The 22003-nt window shown below is 26.8% G+C and overlaps 4 protein-coding genes across 5 annotated transcripts in view; 2 read left to right on the forward strand and 2 right to left on the reverse strand.

Moving 5' to 3' along the window:
- LOC112594064 (protein Skeletor, isoforms B/C) overlaps positions 1 to 621 on the reverse strand; it is a 97320-nt gene extending 96699 nt beyond the window's left edge. Inside the window, exon 1 of the mRNA XM_025338688.1 lies at positions 403 to 621. The gene's annotated coding sequence lies outside the window, so the exon portion shown is untranslated. The remainder of the gene's footprint in view (positions 1 to 402) is intronic.
- Positions 622 to 7622: 7001 nt separating this feature from the next.
- LOC112592978 (electron transfer flavoprotein regulatory factor 1) lies at positions 7623 to 12585 on the forward strand. Its single transcript, XM_025337162.1, has 2 exons — positions 7623 to 8056; positions 12299 to 12585. The coding sequence occupies exons 1-2, from the start codon at positions 8015 to 8017 to the stop codon at positions 12515 to 12517; spliced, it is 261 nt and encodes an 86-aa protein (XP_025192947.1). The 5' UTR covers positions 7623 to 8014; the 3' UTR covers positions 12518 to 12585.
- Positions 12586 to 13426: 841 nt separating this feature from the next.
- LOC112591667 (charged multivesicular body protein 3) lies at positions 13427 to 14530 on the reverse strand. Its single transcript, XM_025335549.1, has 6 exons — positions 14486 to 14530; positions 14347 to 14407; positions 14039 to 14218; positions 13850 to 13971; positions 13702 to 13797; positions 13427 to 13635 (listed from the first exon to the last, which is right to left on the reverse strand). The coding sequence occupies exons 1-6, from the start codon at positions 14528 to 14530 to the stop codon at positions 13483 to 13485; spliced, it is 657 nt and encodes a 218-aa protein (XP_025191334.1). The 3' UTR covers positions 13427 to 13482.
- A 316-nt stretch (positions 14531 to 14846) lies between these two features.
- On the forward strand, positions 14847 to 20818 carry LOC112591652 (aldehyde dehydrogenase, mitochondrial). 2 transcript variants are annotated; one of them, XM_025335537.1, is made up of 11 exons: positions 14847 to 14919; positions 14978 to 15246; positions 18792 to 18896; positions 18973 to 19113; positions 19189 to 19435; positions 19518 to 19705; positions 19765 to 19914; positions 19975 to 20112; positions 20184 to 20348; positions 20422 to 20579; positions 20645 to 20818. In XM_025335537.1, exons 2-11 carry the CDS (start codon positions 15136 to 15138, stop codon positions 20790 to 20792), a joined length of 1551 nt encoding a protein of 516 aa, XP_025191322.1. In that variant the 5' UTR covers positions 14847 to 14919; positions 14978 to 15135; the 3' UTR covers positions 20793 to 20818. The 2 variants fall into 2 exon arrangements, with proteins under 2 accessions (XP_025191322.1, XP_025191319.1); XM_025335534.1 differs by having other exon boundaries at positions 14851 to 15246.
- Positions 20819 to 22003: the final 1185 nt, after the last annotated feature.

The raw sequence follows: 22003 nt of genomic DNA on the forward strand, positions 1-22003 counted from the left end.
AAAGCATTTAATCAACAATGTTTAAGATAGTAACACATTTTTCTATGTATGTATTTTTCAAATAAATAATCAAGTGGTGAGGACATTTTTTTTTAAACATAATACTTGTACATTAAATATTTCTGTTTTTTATTTTTTATGCTAAAAATTATTAACTTTTTCACTTAAATCCATGATGCTAATATAACTAAGAACAGCGTTCAGATAATCAACATTCGTCATAATGTACTTAAGTACTTTTATATGAAAACATAATATTTAATGGTCATTTATTTTTAAAAATTAAATAAAATAATTTTGGTTAGGTATGTATTATTATATTCTATTCCATAATAATAACGCAGACTTGGTAGTGAATAAAATAATAATTCAAATAATAGAATAAAATAATCTCAATTTTACCTGTACAGTATTTTGTTAAAGGAAAGGTTGCACTATTTCCTTTTTCCTTTTTTATTTATGGCGAAGGTTTCACAACTGTAGTGTCGGTTGCCAATTTTTATACTTCTCACGTAGTCACGTATGACCATATATACAATAGCTGCTTTCCAGATCTTGAAAATTATGTGTCCCATTTCCACGTAATTAATATTTATACACTAGCCAGTGCTAATATATTGAAGTTAAAATACTTTTGTGTAGATAGAGAGGTACATATATTACCTGAAATAAAAATATTATAGGTACAAATACTTCTGTATTATAATTTTTGAAAAACAGCTGACAACTGTAAATATTCTTTATTTTCTACCTCACACTCAAAATTAACACCAATATAAATTACAAGTATAGGTATGATTTAAAATGTCCAGTATTAAAAAAATAAAATAAATTTGGGATCCCTATACCTATACTTGTAATTTATATTGGTGTTAATTTTAGGAAGGGGTGAGAGAACTTATGTAAGCAATTAAAATATTAAAAAATTAAATATGAGATATTTGTCATACAAATTCATTGTAAACATTTGATTGCTAAAATTACATATTTTGGCTTTGTTACAAACATTTCATTTTCCTCACAATTACTAAATATTCTATAAAATAAAGTTAAACACAATCATAATCAAATAATAATTATTAATTATCATTTGATTTAAATATAATGGTTTAGGTAAAAACTTAAATGATATGAAAAATTTAATTTTCAAAATAAGGTACATAAAAGACGGATTATTCAAAATACAAGACAAAAGTGTTATCTATTTTTGGTCGTAGCCCATTCGGCTCCCGTTTCTCTATTCGGCTCCCGTTTTACAAAAAGGTCAATTCCCAAACGGCTCCCGTCCAAAAAGGTCTAACGAACAGGTAAATTCCTAAACGGCTCCGGTTTTGTACACGACAATTTCCTTCCTACTTTATACAGACTTAGGACTGTCTCAAAAGAGGTGTGGTTAAAAATGTCTTGGTGTACACCATGTAAATTATTAAAATTATATAAAAAAAAGTGTATAGTATAATATTAAATTTTTAATTTTTAACGTTAAAAAAATATTTAAAAAATGTAAAAAATGTATAAATAAAAATATTAAAAAAATCATATATCGGGTAAATTTGTTGAGCACAATTTTTTTATATAGTCCATGCGTGATATTTTATTTGATGAAAACTCGCAAATGATTTTTTCGACGAACTCTTGCTTTTTTTTCGATCTTGGTGTATTAAAATAACTTCGAGCTTTAATTTGAGTTTCAGATTGTATATTGATTAGTATGTCAATAACTTTAAAAATATTTGGGTGTGTAGTATTGAATTCTTTGTTGAATGTACTGTGGAACGCTTCACATCCATTTGTGGTCAAAGAAAGAGCAGATGAACACTCAGCCCACATTTTAGGAGGGAAACGACTATCTGAAGTTATGTAATTTTCAAAAATATAGTCGAAAACTTTGTCTATTTTATCATCTATAGGTTTGATAGCCATTAAATCATCTGTAAAACAATCTAAGACGTCTGACTGTGGTAAGTAAGGAAGGCCAAATAAATATTTCAACGCTCTTCCGATTCCAGAATCTTTGTCTCTGAATTCTGAAGCAAGTCCCACTGACTGAATCATTCGCCACCAACTTTGACCCAAATGAAATCTACACCCCTTTATGTTAACCGATGGCCACGTTTTTCGCAATGCAATGTGAATAGCTTCCTCAAAATCTACGAAAACAACTTGTGGATTTAAGTGATCACACAATGCTGAAAAGGCTTTTCCGTAGGTTACTGAAGTTTTATCTGGTAAAAAACAGTAAATAAGGGGAAGATAATGTCCGTTATTTAAAACATGAATGGTGAACATTTGATAAAAAAATTTCGGACAATACTTGAATGTGCCATCAACATATATACATCGGTTTTCCTTAAGAATGTTTAAATTGGTGTTACACGTAAGAATAACAATATTTGACGCTTTATCGTTAAAAAATAAAAAATTCTCACCCGCCAAAGTTGTTATATTAATTTTGTCTAAACTATCTTGAGCTTCTTCTGTTGATTTTGGTAATTTTGGTAAGGATTTTGAACGAACATAGTATACTGATTTGCGAATAGCGTTGACATCTTGTGTTGTCAACACATTTAAATCGTTCGGTTCAAGTTGAGTTCGAAGAAGTTTCGCGGGCTTTTCATGCAAATTTTCTTGAGCTTTACGCTTTAAATTGCTACTTATTTCCCTCCTCCTTATAACATTGTCATCTAAATGTAAGTGGTTATGTTCCAGATGTTCATCAAACATTTCGCCAATACTATTTCGCTTAAAATAAGATTTACAACCACGCGTTGTACATTTCCAGCGCTCTACGTCACCAGCGAGTTTTTTATGGAAAGAAAACCAAAAATTTTCTACCAATTTTTTTTCACGAATATCACTAGACATGTTAGAAAAATAATAAAAATAAATCAACGCACTAAACGACGGTGAAGATCGCGAACAGACTGAAATCTGAACAAACTGCACAAATTGATACGATTGTGTGCCATATCGCAAATCTGATAAAATTGTATAAGTAAAATTGTTATCGACATTATATTGTCAATATTTCCAATTAGCTATAGTTAAATGTTTCGGTTTTTTCGACATTATTAATATACCTATTCTATATTTTCCTTTATATTCCGTTTTATATATTTTAAATTTAAAAATATGATACACATTAACTGTATATACTATACAACAACAGAATTACGATGAGCGTAATAACATCAACGGTATTGTGTATGCTGTTTTGGAAGACAGGCGTACATATGTCTAATAATTATTGTGGAGTTTACAATTATACATTTATACCTATTTGAACATTTTTTTTGGACGGGAGCCGTTTGGGAATAAGCGAACAATAGACGGGAGCCGTTTGGGATCCGACGCTATTTTTAAACTAGTGTCGAGACACCGGAATACTTCATTCAAATACGGGACGTATAGGATTCCTATATAGGTATGATTTAAAATGTCTCGTATTTAAAAAAAATAAATCTGGGATCCTTACATCGAACCAAAGTTGGACGCATATAAAAATCTAGAAAACGTTTTTACATATCATAGGATTCTGGACTGTAAATATTCAGACCGTATTTTTACACACTAGAAACCTACATTTCATAATTTTTATACCGAATTTTTACAGAATACTCATTATAATTTTAAAAAAAAGATAACATTTTTTGCTCATATTAATTAAATCATCGGTGCGAAATACAATAATTATAATCACTGAATAACATTTGTGTAATGTAAGGATATACTCGTCCAATATGCTATGTTTAGAATCTACTGCACGTTTGATGGTTTAGTTTATGCTATCTACAGTAAATATTTTATCTATCGTCATTTTATGTTTCAAAATATTACTTTCCTAATCACATTTTTGACTAATTTTCAGAACTTTTTTTAACTCACCACCACAAATTGTTTGGTTTTTAATTTTGGTACACATTTGGTCAGTTGGTAATAAACCACGTATTTTAAAAAAAAATTGCACACATCTCTTCATTTTGAATTATGTGTCGATATATACAACTTATAATTGACAAACTCATAATAATTAATAAATAATAATAAATAAATCACAGTAAAACCGCATAAAATTGACACGACTCACAAACACATACTAATTTTTTTTTTAAGAAGTCTATGATAAATTATAAAAATGTATAAATATAATAAAATTTAGAATTTCGATAAAGCTTAATCTTAATTACAAAATGATAAAGTATATTATATAATATAAATTATAATACCCAAGTGGCAAGTAGTATATTATACTATAAAAGTATACCTACACAGTAGATACAATATTTACGGTAGCGTCGGTAGCTATCATACTAGTACTATCATAAAATTACAGTACCTAGATAGCATATTGGTCGAGTACCTCTACCTATTTAACTATTTCGTTTTAAATCGATGTTTAAAATTGTTAAAAATCAAATCCCATATCGGCCATATCTTATGATTAATTGATCAGAATTTAATAATGTTTAAAATAGACTACGTCGAATTTTGATATAACTGTGACCATAACATTGAATTGTAAACTGATAATATCATTATTGGTATTAATATTATGATTATTTCTTTTTATCCGTCGTTGTCATACACATTGCTACTAACTAGTAACTAACATTAAAAACAAATATATTTAATAATTATGTATATATATTTTAACATAAATATATCATGATTTAATTTGTTTAGATTATATTTGTTATAATTATTTTGTATTTATATTTGTTATAAATATAGGGTGTTTCATGAAGTGCGCAATTTTTGAAAATGTAATAAATCAGCTAAAATTGTCAATAAATGTAAATTTTTTATTCAAAAAAAGCTTTTTTAAAATACAATTCGATTTAATGTTTAAAAATTATATCTACCAGTGGCGTTTTCTCTGGGTGTGCAAGTTGTGTGTTAACGCCCTAAACATTGATGTCATACATGTGTGTAATATTGTAATTTGTAATTCATATTAGTATATTACATGGTTATATAATTTTATTTACAAAATCTTAAAATAATTGTCATGTAAAAATAATAATATCAAATAATAAACTATTGTTACTATTGTCTATTTTAAGCTCTAAACTCGACCATTCGCCCGCGCCGTCTGCAGCTACGACGCGCAACGGCGTCCAATAAGATTACGCCGATTACGGAATAATATTGTATTATGTTGTGTTTGTGTAGGCCGTAGGGTGTAGCCGTGTAGGACGTTAATGTTTCGAACAACGACTTGTGGTATCTAATATCTCATATTCGTAATTTGTCGTGATATTTTCGGATAACTTCGGTGCCATGTTAATACTAGACCAAGTCGTTGAAAATGAAATTAACGACTAGCCACTACTCACTAGTCTAGCGCTAGCCTATACACTGTGTTTGGACCGTTAGTGGGGATCGTCGCGGCTGCACGTTATCCTGTTTACGTCGTACACTCGAACTGCAAGACTGCAACGCCGATCGTCGAAAACATAATATATTCATTATTATATTAATTTGTACATTTTCAGTTTTATATTATATTTAATTTTATAGATGTTGGATTTGGATGTATTTTTAAAAATTTAAAAGTATTTAAAATAAATAATTTTAATAATATGTTGATTGTTAATAGTTGATACGAATTTATTTTCCGTAAGGGGAGTTTTCCTAATTGTTTTCCTCACACATTAACGCCTAACGCCGAAAGTCAGGAAACGCCACTGATATCTACCATAATATGTCCATCTCCACTGCTCTGCTGTTATTTCCAGGTCTCACATTCACACTCTTTTGCCGCAATGTTTGACTGTGTACAATTTGTGCGATTTCGATAGACTTTTTTGAGTTCCAACTGAACCAGTTTGTCAAATTTCTGTACTAACCTCAAAACTGTTAATGCATTAGGAGTTTCCTAACGTTCAAAATTCGTGCGAAGTTTTCGGACAGTCACAACTACGTACTCACCGTTTTTGTAATGAGTTTTCAATTTTCAGTGCGAGTATATTACTACTTATTGAAACGTTCCATGACAATTAAGTTTAATAAAAACGAATCAACTTCTAATCGATAAAATGATAGATGACAAAAATAATTTAAACAGGGTGTCAACCCTTCAAATAAAAAAATCCCATGCATTTCAAAAATTACGCACATTATGAAACACTCTTTAGAACTACTAGAAATACAATACATGTAAATCTTAAAATTAATAATTTCAGTGTAATCTCATCTTAGCATTTTAATTTAATATTTGACTTTTATTTAACACGTTCGTCAAGTGCCAAATTTATCGGAAAATGTTTTAAGTATCTACGTATTTTTTAGGGTATATTGTTCACTAGGATTTTGACTCAATGTTTCAATTTGTATAATATTATGTAATTGTACAATATGATCTGGTGATTTAAATTTCCAACCAAATATTTGCATATTTGTTACGGCTGTTTTTAGTATAAGTACCTATTCATATTTTCTCCAAAATTACAACGTTTACAATATCTATTTTTGGTGTTAATAATACATAAGTATCATGGTATTATACAACTATTTGTTGAAGCGCCATGTCTTAAATAAGGTTGAGGCTATTCACAGCGAACCTATTGCTCAACGTTTTCTGTTGAATTCAAAATTTGTAGTTTCATACTGGAGTAGTTATACACAATGAAAATTATATGTAGCATTTTCACCCACGGCGGGAAACGTTGGAAAGTTTGCGCTTTAGCAAGCAAATGCCGAAATAATAAAAACGCAAACTCATAATTTTACATTGTTTTAAATTAGTAGAGACTATATTGATAATGAAAAACACTCAATATAACCCAAGCCTATGGCTAACTAGTATATTAATTAAAACACCATCATAATATGTAATTGATTTTGTAAATAAGAAGGCAATAAAAAATCCCTTTAAAATATGTATCATACAGATATATTTTATTTATTATAACAAAATGTAAAGAGTACCTATAGGTATTAAATATTAATTATTGTGTATTATTTTATTTAGTGCAATATTTAAATTAATTTATTAAACTTACTAGGTATATATTATTTCATATATGTATTAAAAATTAAAATATATGTAACCTAGCTGTTAATGCAGGAAATGATCAGAAGTCCATATCAATGATTTTAATGTATACCTAATTAGATATTTGTATGCATTTTTTTTTTATACAATATTGTTTCTACTTGGTGTGTTAAAATTGAAACAATTTTTAGTCTTCCAGAACGAAGAAAATATTTTTTTTTAAAGGTTCTACATAACTATTTTTCACAGGGCCCTGTATTTTGTAACACCAGTTCTAATATTTACATTCCTGAATTTGATAATATTGAAACCTAAGCTAATGTAAAAACTTTCAATGAGTTTTTCAACTTTCAGCCATGTTAGGAAATAAAAAATAAATATGTGCACAATATTGAATATTATGATTTTACATTCAACAGATTAGCGGTTATAAAAGGTTTCAATAAGTAAGTAGTTCGCTCATTTTGTCATTGGAGTGCTAGCTGTATTTCTCATTTTTACAAACAGCTGATTTTTACAAGTTGCTTTGGCTATCATTATGAAATTCAGTTTTGATAGTGTGTGGAACCAGTTATCTTAAAGTTAAAAAGGTGACTCAAGAAGTCTGAATAGTAAACATTTATTTAAAAAACTAAAAATATAAATACCCACCTGATTTGACATCGACTACAAAATCGTTAGAACAAAGTAAACTATCGATAATCGAACAACTCGATTGTCGTTATTACGTCGTGTTGACGTGTTATGATATCTGTGAACACTGCACAATCGAATTATTACTGTTCTGTGGTAAATACAGTACCTTTATAATCGTACCGCTACATCAGTGCGCGGACACGCCGGACACTATCACTAGTATCAGCGACAGCCGACAACTGACAAGTGACAACCACAGTCCACAATACTATTTTAGAAGAGTAACAGCATCAACGACAACACTATAGCCGTAATCACGGCGAGACTTGGGTCGCCTGCGCAGTAGGATTTTAACGTTTTTCATAGCTTACTCGATTGGCAATGGTCGCAGGACGCCAAGAAGTAATTAACTTGTACAAGACCGTAAGTGTATGCTTGTATTTTATAAGTGCCAATTATTAGTGGGTATCTCAAACAGTCAATCTTACCTACGCCAATATTACCATGTTGACCGCGAATTTCCTATTTAAGGTTGTTAAAATCTGATCACAATTGATCGGGATCGTGCGTAGGGATAACGATTGACTATTTATGTTTGGGTAGTTTGTCATTTTTGGAGGGAGGAAGGTACTTGTTGGATTCAATCATATTAACATCATCATTTATTCACGTCATATTATATTACATCTCGTACGGAACCTGAATGTGACGTAAACAGATAATACGAAATTTGTTTTTTTTTTTTCAATATCGCTGCCTTCAATGTTATGTGTGAGAATTGATTTAAAAATACTTCATATTACCTTGTCATAAAAAAATAAACGTAATATATTATATTGTGCATACAGTCTACATTACACTCTACAATGCAAATTTTTTCTAACGAAGATTTTAATGAAATAATGTTTTTCAATTTTTCTACAGTCTATTTTTAGTCCAAAAATCTAACTTCAAGCCAATTTTGTATAGGTATTTATTGCATTTCGTCCGAATGGGGGGTGACTGAAGGCATTATAGACTCGACCTTCAGAAGACGAAGTTGTAATATATTTTTGTTATAGTATTGTTACGTAAGACAACCCGTTTCAATACTTCATTGTTATCACATTAATATTATTTATTAGTAGTATAACTATTTTAATATTAAAATATTATACACTTATTATTCTCAAAGAATTGTCTTCGATTCACTTCCATCTCAAAAAAGTCCCTTTAAATACATCATTGGGTATAAAATATTATATATTTGTATTCTGTACCGTAACTTGGAGTTTATTTGTTTTAAAAAATGAAAAATACTTATATTTTTATAAATTGTGTCTACAAATATAGCTGTGATCGCGGAGAAGCTGACTCCTTTCTAGTTTTCTACCCCTTAAACAATTTACCAAATTATAATTACCTACTTGTAAACATTAATATTTACTATATTATAAAGTCATTAGCAATTCTAGAAGCATTATAAAATTATAAAATTAAGGAAAATATATCAAATTAGTACAATGATTATCCCATATTTAGTGATCAAAATATGTATAAAAAAAAAGTTAAATCTTCAAAAAGTTCCAAAAAAAAAAAGTCTTTTTAAATTGAAAAATTATTTTTAAAAAATATTATAAAATATTAATCATGCATACAACAAATTTACTAATGAATAAACAATGAGTAAATTTACGATAAATTAAAACTATAACTTATCGTAAATTCGTAAATAAGGTAATAGTGTGACTTATTGGCGCAATATAGGTAAATTGCACATGCGCCATTGTCGTCAAATTAATATTTGTCTGTGATGGTGGCAATAAATATACTTACTTAAAATAATATTGCGTTTTTTATTTTATCTACTTACTTAAAATACATAGGTTAAGAAAAAAAATGTAGACATTATTAAATATGCTTAATATGCATAGGAAAATCAATAAAATATGCACTGTTTTCTTAATATTGACGAAATATGCGAAATATACATTTTCAATTTTTAAACTTGTCTAGTTCAGATATCTAGCTTATGATCTGGTGTAAATCGATAACACATAGAACAAGTGCAACTTCTACAACTTCTGAGACTAATTAGTATAATTACATGAAATAAACACAGAAAATTAATATTCAAACTTAATTATATTTTAAAAATAAAATATATTGTAGTATACAGCATAGTGTATACTGTACACCTAATACCTATTTAATAAATAGATGGGCTAAACAATGTCTTTGTTACCATTTTTAAGTATTGGGGAATATTCTTTATCTTCCGCTGTTGCTCTACAGATTTTGCATAACCTACTTATATTCGTATACAAATTGTGTGATATTCAGTGACATCAAGTCCCACTTACGGATGTTAAAAATAATGTAGCTTTACCATTATTTTTATAACTTTACTAATCGAATAGAGTGGATAATCTTAATGAATATATAAGTCTACTATATCTCGGAATAGTAAATAATTATATCAATGACCTATTAGAAGTTTTAATAAATAGGTATAAAAAATTATTATTATCAATGCCTATTTTAATGATGTTATTTACTACTTACACCGTTCTGAATAATAAAATTTCTTCAAGTTCGGATGTTAGCAATAATCATTATTGTTTACAAATATTATTGCAATTTGAAATATATATATATTTTTTATATATACATTAGATTATATCACAAAACAAATGATTAAATACATATATTTTAAACTTCATGTTCTAAAGAGAAATATTTTACCGATAATTTTCGTACAAAAAATTTAGAATTTCAAACGAGTAGTTACTATTAATTAAAACTTTATATAGGTACATTGTAAGTTGCAAATAAGTATATAACTTAAATAATAATAATTATGCAAATAAAATTTCAAAATATATCAAATTAAATTGGTTTTATTTCAATTAAAATAATCTAAATTGTAAATATTGTTTATCAAATGAAAAATATATCATTCCGATAAAATCTGTTCCTTACTTATAGTTATAAGCAGGGCTGGGATAGTATAGGATTTTGCATTTTTTTTTCTAGGATTTACAGGATATATATAGCTTTTCAAGCACAAAATGTGATTTGGTCATCTACGAGTTCAAATATATAGTTTTTATTTTGCATATTTTTGCATTTTTTGTACTTTTTTGAATGTAGGGTCATTTTTTTATACTTAATTAAAATCTGGGTTTTATTTTTATAAATTTTTAATTTTTTAAAATTTTAAATGGTCGTTATTGATTGTTATAAATTATTGTACAAACATATAAAGATACAACATTAAAATAAAATCATAAATATATTTTCTAAAAATATTTAATACTTCAAAATACCAATCGTTTATATGTTTAATATAAAATATACTCGTTAGATTAACAGAGTAATAATCGATAATAATGTTTGATTACGTGTTATCTTCATCAATTTATTATTAAATTTAACGTGCCAATACCTATTCATTATACGTATGATATTGGCTATTATACCAGAAGATGAATTTATTTTTATACTCATAAATATTAATTATTATTTATTAATTTATTAATATATTTATTTTTTTTTCGATCATTTTTTTTGATCATTTTTAGTTTTTATTAGGTTTTTTAAATCATTAAAATCCTAGCCCTAGTTATAACTTATGAGTAAAGCACGGATTTTTATACACTAAAATGTGTAGAAATATATCATATAATATGCAGTAAAAATCATGAAAATATGCAAGAAAATTTTTTTATTTATATAAAATTCATAAATCCGCATTTTATAGATACTTGATATTTTTCGAAATTACGTACTACATAAGTATATTATTATCTTCTACACGATACAATTTTTAAAATATTTACTATTTATACCACGAATCTATTTATTTTATTCTGTAGTATGTGTAAGTTATAATAATAGTATATTATGACATAAAAATATTACAATAACTAACAAAATAACAAATCGATAATAGTTATTTACTTTTTCAAAAATTAGTTCAATCTATTTTACATATCTTATTATTAATAAATTAATATAATATATATCATAAAAATATTCTTAAAAATAGATGCTAACAAACCAACTTTGCGCTGAATCATTAATTTTATGTAATTTTTTTCATTAAGTTCAAAATTGCATACACTTATGATAATTTACATTGTACAATGTGCTATACATTATTAGGTAGATACACTGGAAAGTTGAAATATACTTATACAACAGACTGCAGAGCGATTTCATGAGTTTAAAAAAATATATATACCTATTGATCAATATATTTTATTATTCTACGAGGTAATTATGAAATAGGAATTATTATTGATTCAAATTGAAAATGACAAGTATTTTCGTATACAATTTCAACGCAGCATCCACACAAGTAGACTTATTGTTGTTGGTACGTAGGTAAAGAGATAATGATAATTATAAAATATAATTTCACAACAGCATTAAATGATTCTTTAATGCATGGGTATGGATTTTTTTATTTCAACAGTATCAGGTTATTAGCCATAAATAAGTAGGCACTAAAAAATCCCAGATAGGTAATCTTTCTGTGATTTGGTTTTTGTACAGTATTAAATATAAAAATCACACAAAGTTAAAAAAAAATATTATGTTACTAAGTATTTAATTTTTTATAGCATTAACATCACATTATCAGTATAAAATAGTATTATAAACAAATTATTTTTATTGCAGTTACTTTATATGGGACGAGACTATCCTCAGGGTTATGACTTTTTTCGTTCGCGGTTGAAGAAAGCTTTTCAACGTAACAGTGATATCAGTGATCCCGAACAAATAAAAATGTTAGTTAAACGTGGCGAATTTGTCGTCAAAGAAATCGAAGCTCTCTACATGCTCAAAAAATACAGAACATTAAAAGATAGGTATTCAACAGAAAAGAATCAATCGTAGTCAATAGATTTATTTTTTATAGATTTTTTTTTATATATATATATATATTATTATAAAAATTGCATAGTGTACAGTTTTTTTTTTTTTTATATTTATGTTGTTTAAGCTTACAAACAAAATAATAATAATAAAAATAAAAATTTATTGGTATATGCGTGTTTATAACCTATTGTGTTTTACTCATAAGTGCATAAACAGAAAAAAAGCTGTTTTAAATGCAAGTATTAACAATATTAATTAGATTTAAGCGGTTTCAATAGTTTTAAAATGAACATTAAAATAAATTTTAAATTAAATAATATTGAAAATTATTTATTTGAAGTTATAATTAGTTTTAAGACAGAAGCATGAAGTAAAAACAAATATAGGCCACAAAAATAATAAACAATAAAATAAAATTATACAATATTCTATTATTTTCTTAAAGGGTTCAAGTTAAAATTGTTAATTTAATAATATCATATAAAATTAAAATGTATAATACATACATATATTTATTCCTGGGGTAAAACAAGAGATCAAACGTTCAAATATAGTTTTTTCTACAATTTCACACAAATGTTTATCCAATTTAATGTTTTTAGATAATTTTTAGAACTCAAAAAAATAAATAAAAATATCACTCGAGACTTCTGCATTCTTTTTAAGAATACAAATATCATCAATACTTCAATTATAGATTGATAAAATAAAATATAAAATATATTTGGTGCAAAACCCTAAAGCCTAAATTTATGTTTTACTAAGTTAAGTTATAAACTTTAATACATTATTTTGTTAAAAATAAATTAAACCTTAACAAATTTTAAATTGATTAAATACAAAAAAAAAATTAGTGCTCCAATTTTTCTAGTAAAATTAATAGTTGGTTCTTAACTCAATTTATTTAAATTAATTTATTAAATTAAATTGTGTTAGAATATATAATATATTATATTAATTTAGCATTTTTATTACACCTTTAATTAGCTTTTTAACGCTTGTAAGCGATTTTTCATTTCTTCTAGGTCATCATCCTCTTCAACTGTTTCAGTTTCTTGTAGTACTGAACCACCTGGTGTTTCAGTAACTGCCATAGGTGCTTGACCTAATGCTCCTGCTGTTATTTCCCATAATACCTGTAAATATTATACATTTTATTAATTCAGATTATACTATTTTAATTTAATTATTTTTAAATGTACTTTATCAATTTCAGACTGCGCTTCTTCTTCCATATCTTCGGGATCATCCATTACATTCTCCATTGTATCGTCTAACATTTCTTCAATGATTCCAGCCTAAAGTCAAATTTATTTATATGGGTCAACCTTAATTTAATATTATACAAACCTTCATCATTTCCTTAGACAAATCTCTCATAGTAGCTGCGACTTCAGGCACTCTGATCAAATTGTGCATTGTTTGCATTACTTCTGTAGACTTTTGCAATGAACCTGCCATTCTCAGAACGGCTAAAATAAATAATCAAATATAAATTATGGTATACAAATACAGATGTAAAATTGATTAAAACCTTACACAGTTGATTTTTCATTTGCATCTGTATAGAATTCATATGTGTTTTTGACGTAATCAGTTTATTGATGGTCTTGCGTGACCTTAGTATTTCTTTGGCCAAAATGATGCATACATCTTTGTTTCCTTTTTTGGCTGCTTCCTTCATCGAACGCTTAACCTTTTCTTCTTCTCTCTGAATACCTGTATCACAAAGATCATACCAAGTCCCCAACCAATATAGTAATTTATTAAAAAATTATTTTAATTATACATGTATGAAAAAAATGCATTTCTGTTAAATACACACAATATAACACTACTATATTCACCTCTTATCTGTCGGTCTAGTTTATACGTCTCTTTGCGTATGGTTGATGTCCATTGTTTAACCTACAACGCACAGGGAAAAAAACAATTTCATAAAATAATGCGATAAGTTTGCACAGTCGGTTGACTACGATTACTCACTTGATCCTTGGGATCGACGGTGGCCGATTTACCGAATATACCCATATTGATGGTAGTCAATGTATGACGCACGCGTTGTTTATTAATCACGTGCTGCTGACGACGTCTCCGTTCATAATAACAATGAAAATGATGGCAAAATTAGTCAGATTGGTTTCCGACGTGAATGCAATTGAAGCGAGCTTAGAGCTTTGGCGTTTAGAGAAACTTTACATCGCTTATCACAGTAATGAGTATAGCTTGTTATGGTTTCATTATCTGTAATAACGCGCATCGTCAACATCGCTTATCATGGTTAAATATGCTTATGATACGCCCAGTCATATGTTTTCGATAATACTATGTATTCTCAACTATGATCAGTATCACGTGAACTGTGCAGAGTCCCGGTTATTTGGCCTTGAACACGAGTTACGTCTGCACTTCCACCGCCTGTCAGTAATTACTAATTTATTATTTAGTCCTAAACAGTTGTCACTTTCGTCTTTCTAGTTTTAGTCTATCTCAGAGTTCAGAGACCGGATGACAGACTACGGTGACTAGTGCTCTCTAGACTAGACGTCTGTAGTACTAAAAACTTGTTAGTGGACCACATAAGATATTTTTAGTTTCCTTTCGTTCGAATTTCGTTGTATTACTACCCATCAAAAATGTTTCGGTTGATGAACAAGATTTCCGGTTCCACAATTCCGGTGATACAAAAGTGTTTTGCCAGTAGCATCCCTAAACCAATAATCAACCCGCCGATCAAGTATACTGAGGTAATATTTTGTTATAAATAATGATTATTATTATATAACCTGTTGCTAATTTGCCACGTCTGTTTGCTCGAGCAATAGTATTTTGACGATCATGAACTACTAACTAGTTACTTGTGAAAGAACGTGTTCATAAATAAAAATACCATGCAAATCATACTAGTCATAGCATGATACAGTTAATGTATTTCTGAGTACCTAAATGCATTCAGTGTATATTTAACTCTGATTATAATAATAAATTCTGTACTTGTATATCTATTATAAAGATAACCTTTAGTGATTATTTCATTTTATAATAATTATAATTTTTAAAATGTATAGACTAATATTTTCTATATGCTGTCTTTCTTTATAATTTTAAATTTAACCTATTAATAAGTATTTCAAAATGAAGGTTTATATTTCTGTTTAATTTTTAATCACAATAAAAATCTTTCTATTTAGGTAACTATTGGAATTTGATATGAAATACATTATATACTTTTATGGGCAGATAAGCAACTTTTGGTCTACCTGGAAATATTTGTTAGGGCCTCATAAGTCATATTATAAATAATGAAAAATATATTAATAGAGACATTATTTTTATACTAACAATCTTTTCTCACTTCTGTTTTGAAAATAAATTTCTAAGAAATGTATTAAAATATTATAATACAGTACCTATTTAAAATGTACAATTTTTTACTTAAGCCTGAGGTAGTCCAAATGATACCTGATAAATTTTAAAGGTTATTATTAACATATATTTAAAAATATATTTTAAAATAATAGTTAAATTATAACAAATTTGTATTGATTAATAATAAGTTTAAAAACAAACATTTAATATAATATTAATTTGCTAGGTAAACATTGTATTTCTAGAATCCAATTCGTTAATAATTTCATTTGAGTCAGTGCTTGGTAATAAGTCTTTTTCAATACCTTCATTAATATAAAACTTTCCAGCATGTTTTGATTCAGGGTGTTTCTTAATTCTTCACAGACTGAATTCTTTATCCTCCAATACTTATCTATGATAAATTATAGTTTTTCAAGTACCTATACCTATATTTAAAATAATGTAGTTGCATGTAATACAGATATACAGCTGTATTTTTAGACATTGCATATACATTTAATAGGTTGCAGTAAATTGTATATTAGTTAACTTTAAATTGATTCTATATACCTAACTTAGGTATTATAATTATTTTCATTTATAATGAGCTTAGTGGCATAATTATGATTTTTTTTTTGGGGGGGGGAAGGATATATCATTTATAGGATAAACATGAAAGTCCAAACACCATGTCTAGGGTTGTTAAATTTTGAAACTACCAAACCAGGACATTATATTGAAGTCTTTTTTTTTTTGCTTATTTGAAATGGAAATAAGTAGGTATATCCTTTAAGGCTCTGGAGGATCTATCCCCAATAAATAACTATGCCACTAAATGAGCTTCATAATTGTTTTAATTTATATTATCTAATCATCTATCTATGTAGATAATTATACAGTTCAGATTTTTATTTTAGGCACCACTTACTCTTAAGTATATTACTAGGGCTTCTTAGCATTTATATGTTTTCATTTTTCAAAGTGAGATTATTTTTCAGCTATTTTAATATTAATATCTTTTAAACAATTTTTATTAATATTAAGAAATTCTCTGCAACTATAATTAAAAATATATTTTTTCAAAGTTTTTTAAATATATATAAATATATATACATAAATATTATTTTTATAATTACCAAAGTTGAAGTTCATTATTTCTTGAAGAAAATAAAATGTTTTATCAATATAGATTAATTCTATACACTGTCTATTGTATTAGGTACATTATTATTTTAGTAGTATCTATATATTTTATACCGTATTGCTTGTACTACTATTTATATTATAAATATTTATATTGTTATGAAAGCATTATAAAATAATGTGTATCTTTGTCTCAGTCTTATTAACACATAAAATAGACAATTTAATGCTCAGAAGATTTTGTTTAATTGTATTAATTTTAATATTAAAGTAAATTGATAAATTATAAAATTTAAATGTAAGAATTTTATTTAGGGAGCTTTAAAAAATATTTTTCTAATATTTTAATTTTGAAGTACAGTTATAATTATTTTAAAATTCAAAATGTTGCCTATTATCAAATCTCAATCCTTAGGTATTTAAAACAATTACATGGAAAAATATTTCCATTTTATTTGTAGGATAAGAAACTTTTTACAATCACATAAACATTAAAATTTACTATTAGATATTTAATGTATAATACACTTTTTTATTAAAATATTTAATTTCTATTTTTTTAAGTAGGTAATTTATACAATTTAGGCAATTTTATGTATTCACTACAATTTAATGGGTATACAGTTATACTAGTATGAGCAATTATATTAAAATTATTATTTTAAAGTATTTTAAACAAGATTTCAAATGTCTTTCAGACAATTTAATCCTGACTTACTAATTTTTAATTTATACTTTGAAGTATAATAAATTTATATTCTTAAAATGCAGATAAATATGTACATACAGTGTTTAATATTTGTATCATCTGTTTGGGTATTGCTTATGAGAATTTATCTATATTTGACAATTTTATTAATTTAAATGCCGAGCGATTTAAGTTAATAAAATTACAATGAGTTAAAAGTAAGGTAATAAGGTGAGTGGGGTAAATAGTGTATTATTTTGAGAATGCGTGATGATAATATATATTTTATTTGATAACTACCTAGCTCATCAAATCTGTTCCAATCACTTAATGTGAAAATTTATTGGTGAGTGAGTAGGAGAGTATTTTTTTACAATATACCCGATTTTAGATTAAGCAATAAAGCAATATATGATAATTGCTAAATAATTATTTCTGATCTTTTGTAAAAATAATTTGGATTGGTCTTTATTAAATTCATCTTCAAAAGTGTTGAATTTGAATTATTATTTTAAAAAAATAATAAAGCAGGAGAAATATTTAGTTAGGTATAGAAATAAAATTCTCCAATTAGCTTTAAACTTGAATAATACTTGGATAAAAAAATAACATAATAATTGGATGCACTATGGAGTGGGTGACTGAGCACCATTTTCTATGTTATGTAGGTTTTTAAAGATGTTACAAGATGTTGCTTTTAAATGTAATCAAACCATATATTGACTCAACCATATGCGTGTTTAGATTGAGACATTAATAATAGGTATTAAATTTGTATTATGAGTTAATTTAATGATTGATGTTTTAAATGTAATGATTATTCTTATAAATGAATCTATGTATAAATAAGTTCTTTATAACATTTAATATATTTTATTAAATCTAAATATTTAAAATATTATTAAATTAGTTTGTATGAAATATCATAATGTGTTATGATATACAGTATATTATTATTCATTACATAAGTTTTATTTTTTGATAAAGCCAACTTCATTTTATATTCTTGTATGCTTGACTATAATATAACATTGTGTTCATATCTATTTTCACCTTGAAGTATTTTTACAATTTTATATTTATTAATTTAATTGATGGTGTTTCTTTTAGTTATTTATTAATAATGAATTTGTGAAATCTTCATCTGGAAGGACGTTTGATACGCTCAATCCAGCTACTGGTGAACCAATTGCTCAAGTTCAAGAAGGGGATGCTGTATGTTGCATATTTTTACCTTTGTTATTTTCTTGTTTTTGTTATATTTTATAAAGTTGTTTAATGATCTATTTAGGTGGATATTAACAATGCAGTTGCTGCTGCTCAAGAAGCATTTAAGTTAAACAGCCCTTGGCGCACAATGGATGCTTCAAAACGTGGTATGCTTCTTTACAAATTAGCAGACTTAATTCAACGAGATGCTGTTTATTTAGCTGTAAGAACTACTACCTAACTAATGTATATTTTGTGAGATTTTAAGTTAAGTTAAATTAAATTAATTTATTTTTAGTCCTTGGAAGCACTGGACAATGGTAAACCTTATAGTGTTGCATTGTCAGATGATGTACAAGGACTTATTGGTGTATTACGCTACTTTGCTGGTTGGGCTGACAAAAATCACGGTAAAGTTACTCCAATTGATGGTGATTATTTTTCATATACACGACACGAAGCTGTTGGTGTATGTGGTCAAATTATCCCTTGGAATTTCCCATTATTAATGTTATCTTGGAAAATTGGACCAGCTTTGGCCGCGGGTAAATTATTTAATAACTAAAAAGTTGTATATATATATAATATGTATTATAATAATATTTTATCTAATGTAATTTTTATCAGGAAATGTTGTTGTTCTAAAGCCAGCTGAACAAACTCCTCTTACTGCTTTATACATTGCTAGTCTTGTGAAAGAAGCAGGATTCCCACCCGGTGTTGTTAATATCGTTCCTGGTTATGGTCCAACTGCTGGAAAAGCTATTGTTGATCACCTTGGTGTAGATAAAATTGCATTTACTGGTTCAACTGAGGTAATTGAATAACTTGGAAATTTTAAAAGTACTATATTTTGATTGTATGTTTCAATTAGGTTGGCAAAATCATAGCTGAAAGTGCTGCTAAAAGCAATCTTAAGAGAGTAACATTGGAATTAGGTGGTAAATCTCCAAATATAGTTTTCAGCGATTCTGACATTAATTACGCGGTAGAAGGTGCTCATTTTGGGCTTTTCTATAATATGGTTAGTTTTAAAATTATATAACATTATGTAATTCATAAAACTCAAATCATTATGATTTAGGGACAATGTTGTTGTGCTGGTTCTCGGACATTTGTTCAAGATTCAATTTATGATGAGTTTGTTGAGAAAAGTGCAAAACGAGCAGAAAAACGTATTGTAGGAGATCAATTCGATCCAAAAACACACCAAGGACCACAGGTAAAATTATATTTTAATGATACTCCTAAAATATAAATACTTTATGAACTAAATTATTATAATGTAATTAGGTTGATGAAGAACAATTAAACAAAATTCTTAGCATGATTGATAGTGGAAAAAAACAAGGAGCTACACTTGTCACCGGTGGCTCACGAGTTGGTGACAAGGGCTATTTTATACAACCAACTGTATTTGCTGATGTTAAAGATGATATGAAAATAGCAAAAGAAGAAGTACAATTTAAAATTACATACATCTATGTATTTAAGTGTTATTATTTAATAAATCATTATTTTAATTATATAGATTTTTGGCCCTGTACAACAAATATTAAAGTTCAGTGATTTTGACGAGGTAATTAGCCGAGCCAACAATTCTGATTATGGTTTGGCAGCAGCAGTGTTTTCAAAGAACATAGACACAGTAAATAAAGCTGTCCAGAGTTTTAGAGCTGGAACTGTTTGGTAAGTAATAAGAATTACTTGAATATATTTTTTTTTATTTAATCTAAAATGATTTATATAAACAGGGTTAATTGTTACAATGTGCTTGGAGTACAAGCACCATTTGGCGGTTTCAAAATGTCTGGTTATGGAAGAGAATTGGGTGAATATGGTCTGAAAGCGTATACTGAAATAAAATCAGTTATCATTGCTACACCAAAAAAAAATAATTAATATATTTTTTTTATGTCATGTTAATTTTGTTTAAATTTTATACTTATTATTTTTGAAACTCAATAATCAATTGTGCCATTTTTTAAGTTACATTGTTCCAAAAAGTTTTAAACTAAAGTTATTTCACTATGTCATTATTATTTAACTAATAAATTACTTCAAGAAAAATATATGCAACTTTTTCAATGTAATATTTTATCAAAATAATGTATTCCTATTTTTAAACCACTCAATAAAACAGGTAATAGTAGTTATTACTAATTAATATTTAATATTTAATGTTCACATTTTTAAAATATCTATCACATAGAACGAGGGAAACTATTTTTATTACAATGTTATACCTTGAAAATATTTAATAATTTTCTTACATTCTAATTCATTTAATAATATAAGAACATATACACAAATTTATTTGTTATCTTTATTAGATTTTTTTTTTATCTATATAATTGAAATTTTTTTCACTGATCATTTTTTTTATTTTTGGGTATATTGTATTAAATTAATTACCTTTTGTAAGAACAATAAATTTAGTGTTCAATATGGCTGTATAGCATACCATGAGAATATGATTGGTGCCTTCATAACAAATTAACAAGTACATGCAGCTAAGTAATAATTAAATTTAGCAATTTTTATTAATTTTATATAATAATGTATTTTTGAATACATAAATTGCATACATGAAATGCTGTCACTTTTGAATTATAATAAATTACAGCTAAGCAGAAGCGTTCACAAAGTAGTAAGTAGCTCTCTAGGTACAACAATTTTCTAGGATTAATGTAAGCTATGGGATTGAGATATGCCTGTTAATTGCTATAAACACGCTTGATGTGTGTGCCTTTATTGTTTGCGATATCTGTTATATATATTAGCTTCCACTCATGGTTTATCTACTGTTATTACGTGCATTAATTCATGTACAGTTTTTTCTATCTCAATAGAAACTTCTTTAATCGATTCTTTTGAATTTTGTCATATTTGATTTAGTTGCACTTGTAAGTACAATACAGAATTCGCCAAACTGAAAATAGTTCAAAAAACTTTTTAATACTTACCGTATTTGTCTAAAATGCGTCACTTTTAAATTGAGCTTGTAAATAGCTTCTAGAATATTTGTTTTTAAATTATTGAGAATGTATTTTTAAAAATAAACTCACATTTATAATTAACATTCATAATAATAATGATCGCTAATTTTTTTA

Source organism: Melanaphis sacchari, unplaced genomic scaffold (assembly GCF_002803265.2).
Source record: "Melanaphis sacchari strain LSU unplaced genomic scaffold, SCAv2.0 Contig0_pilon_pilon, whole genome shotgun sequence".
NCBI lineage: Eukaryota > Metazoa > Arthropoda > Insecta > Hemiptera > Aphididae > Melanaphis > Melanaphis sacchari.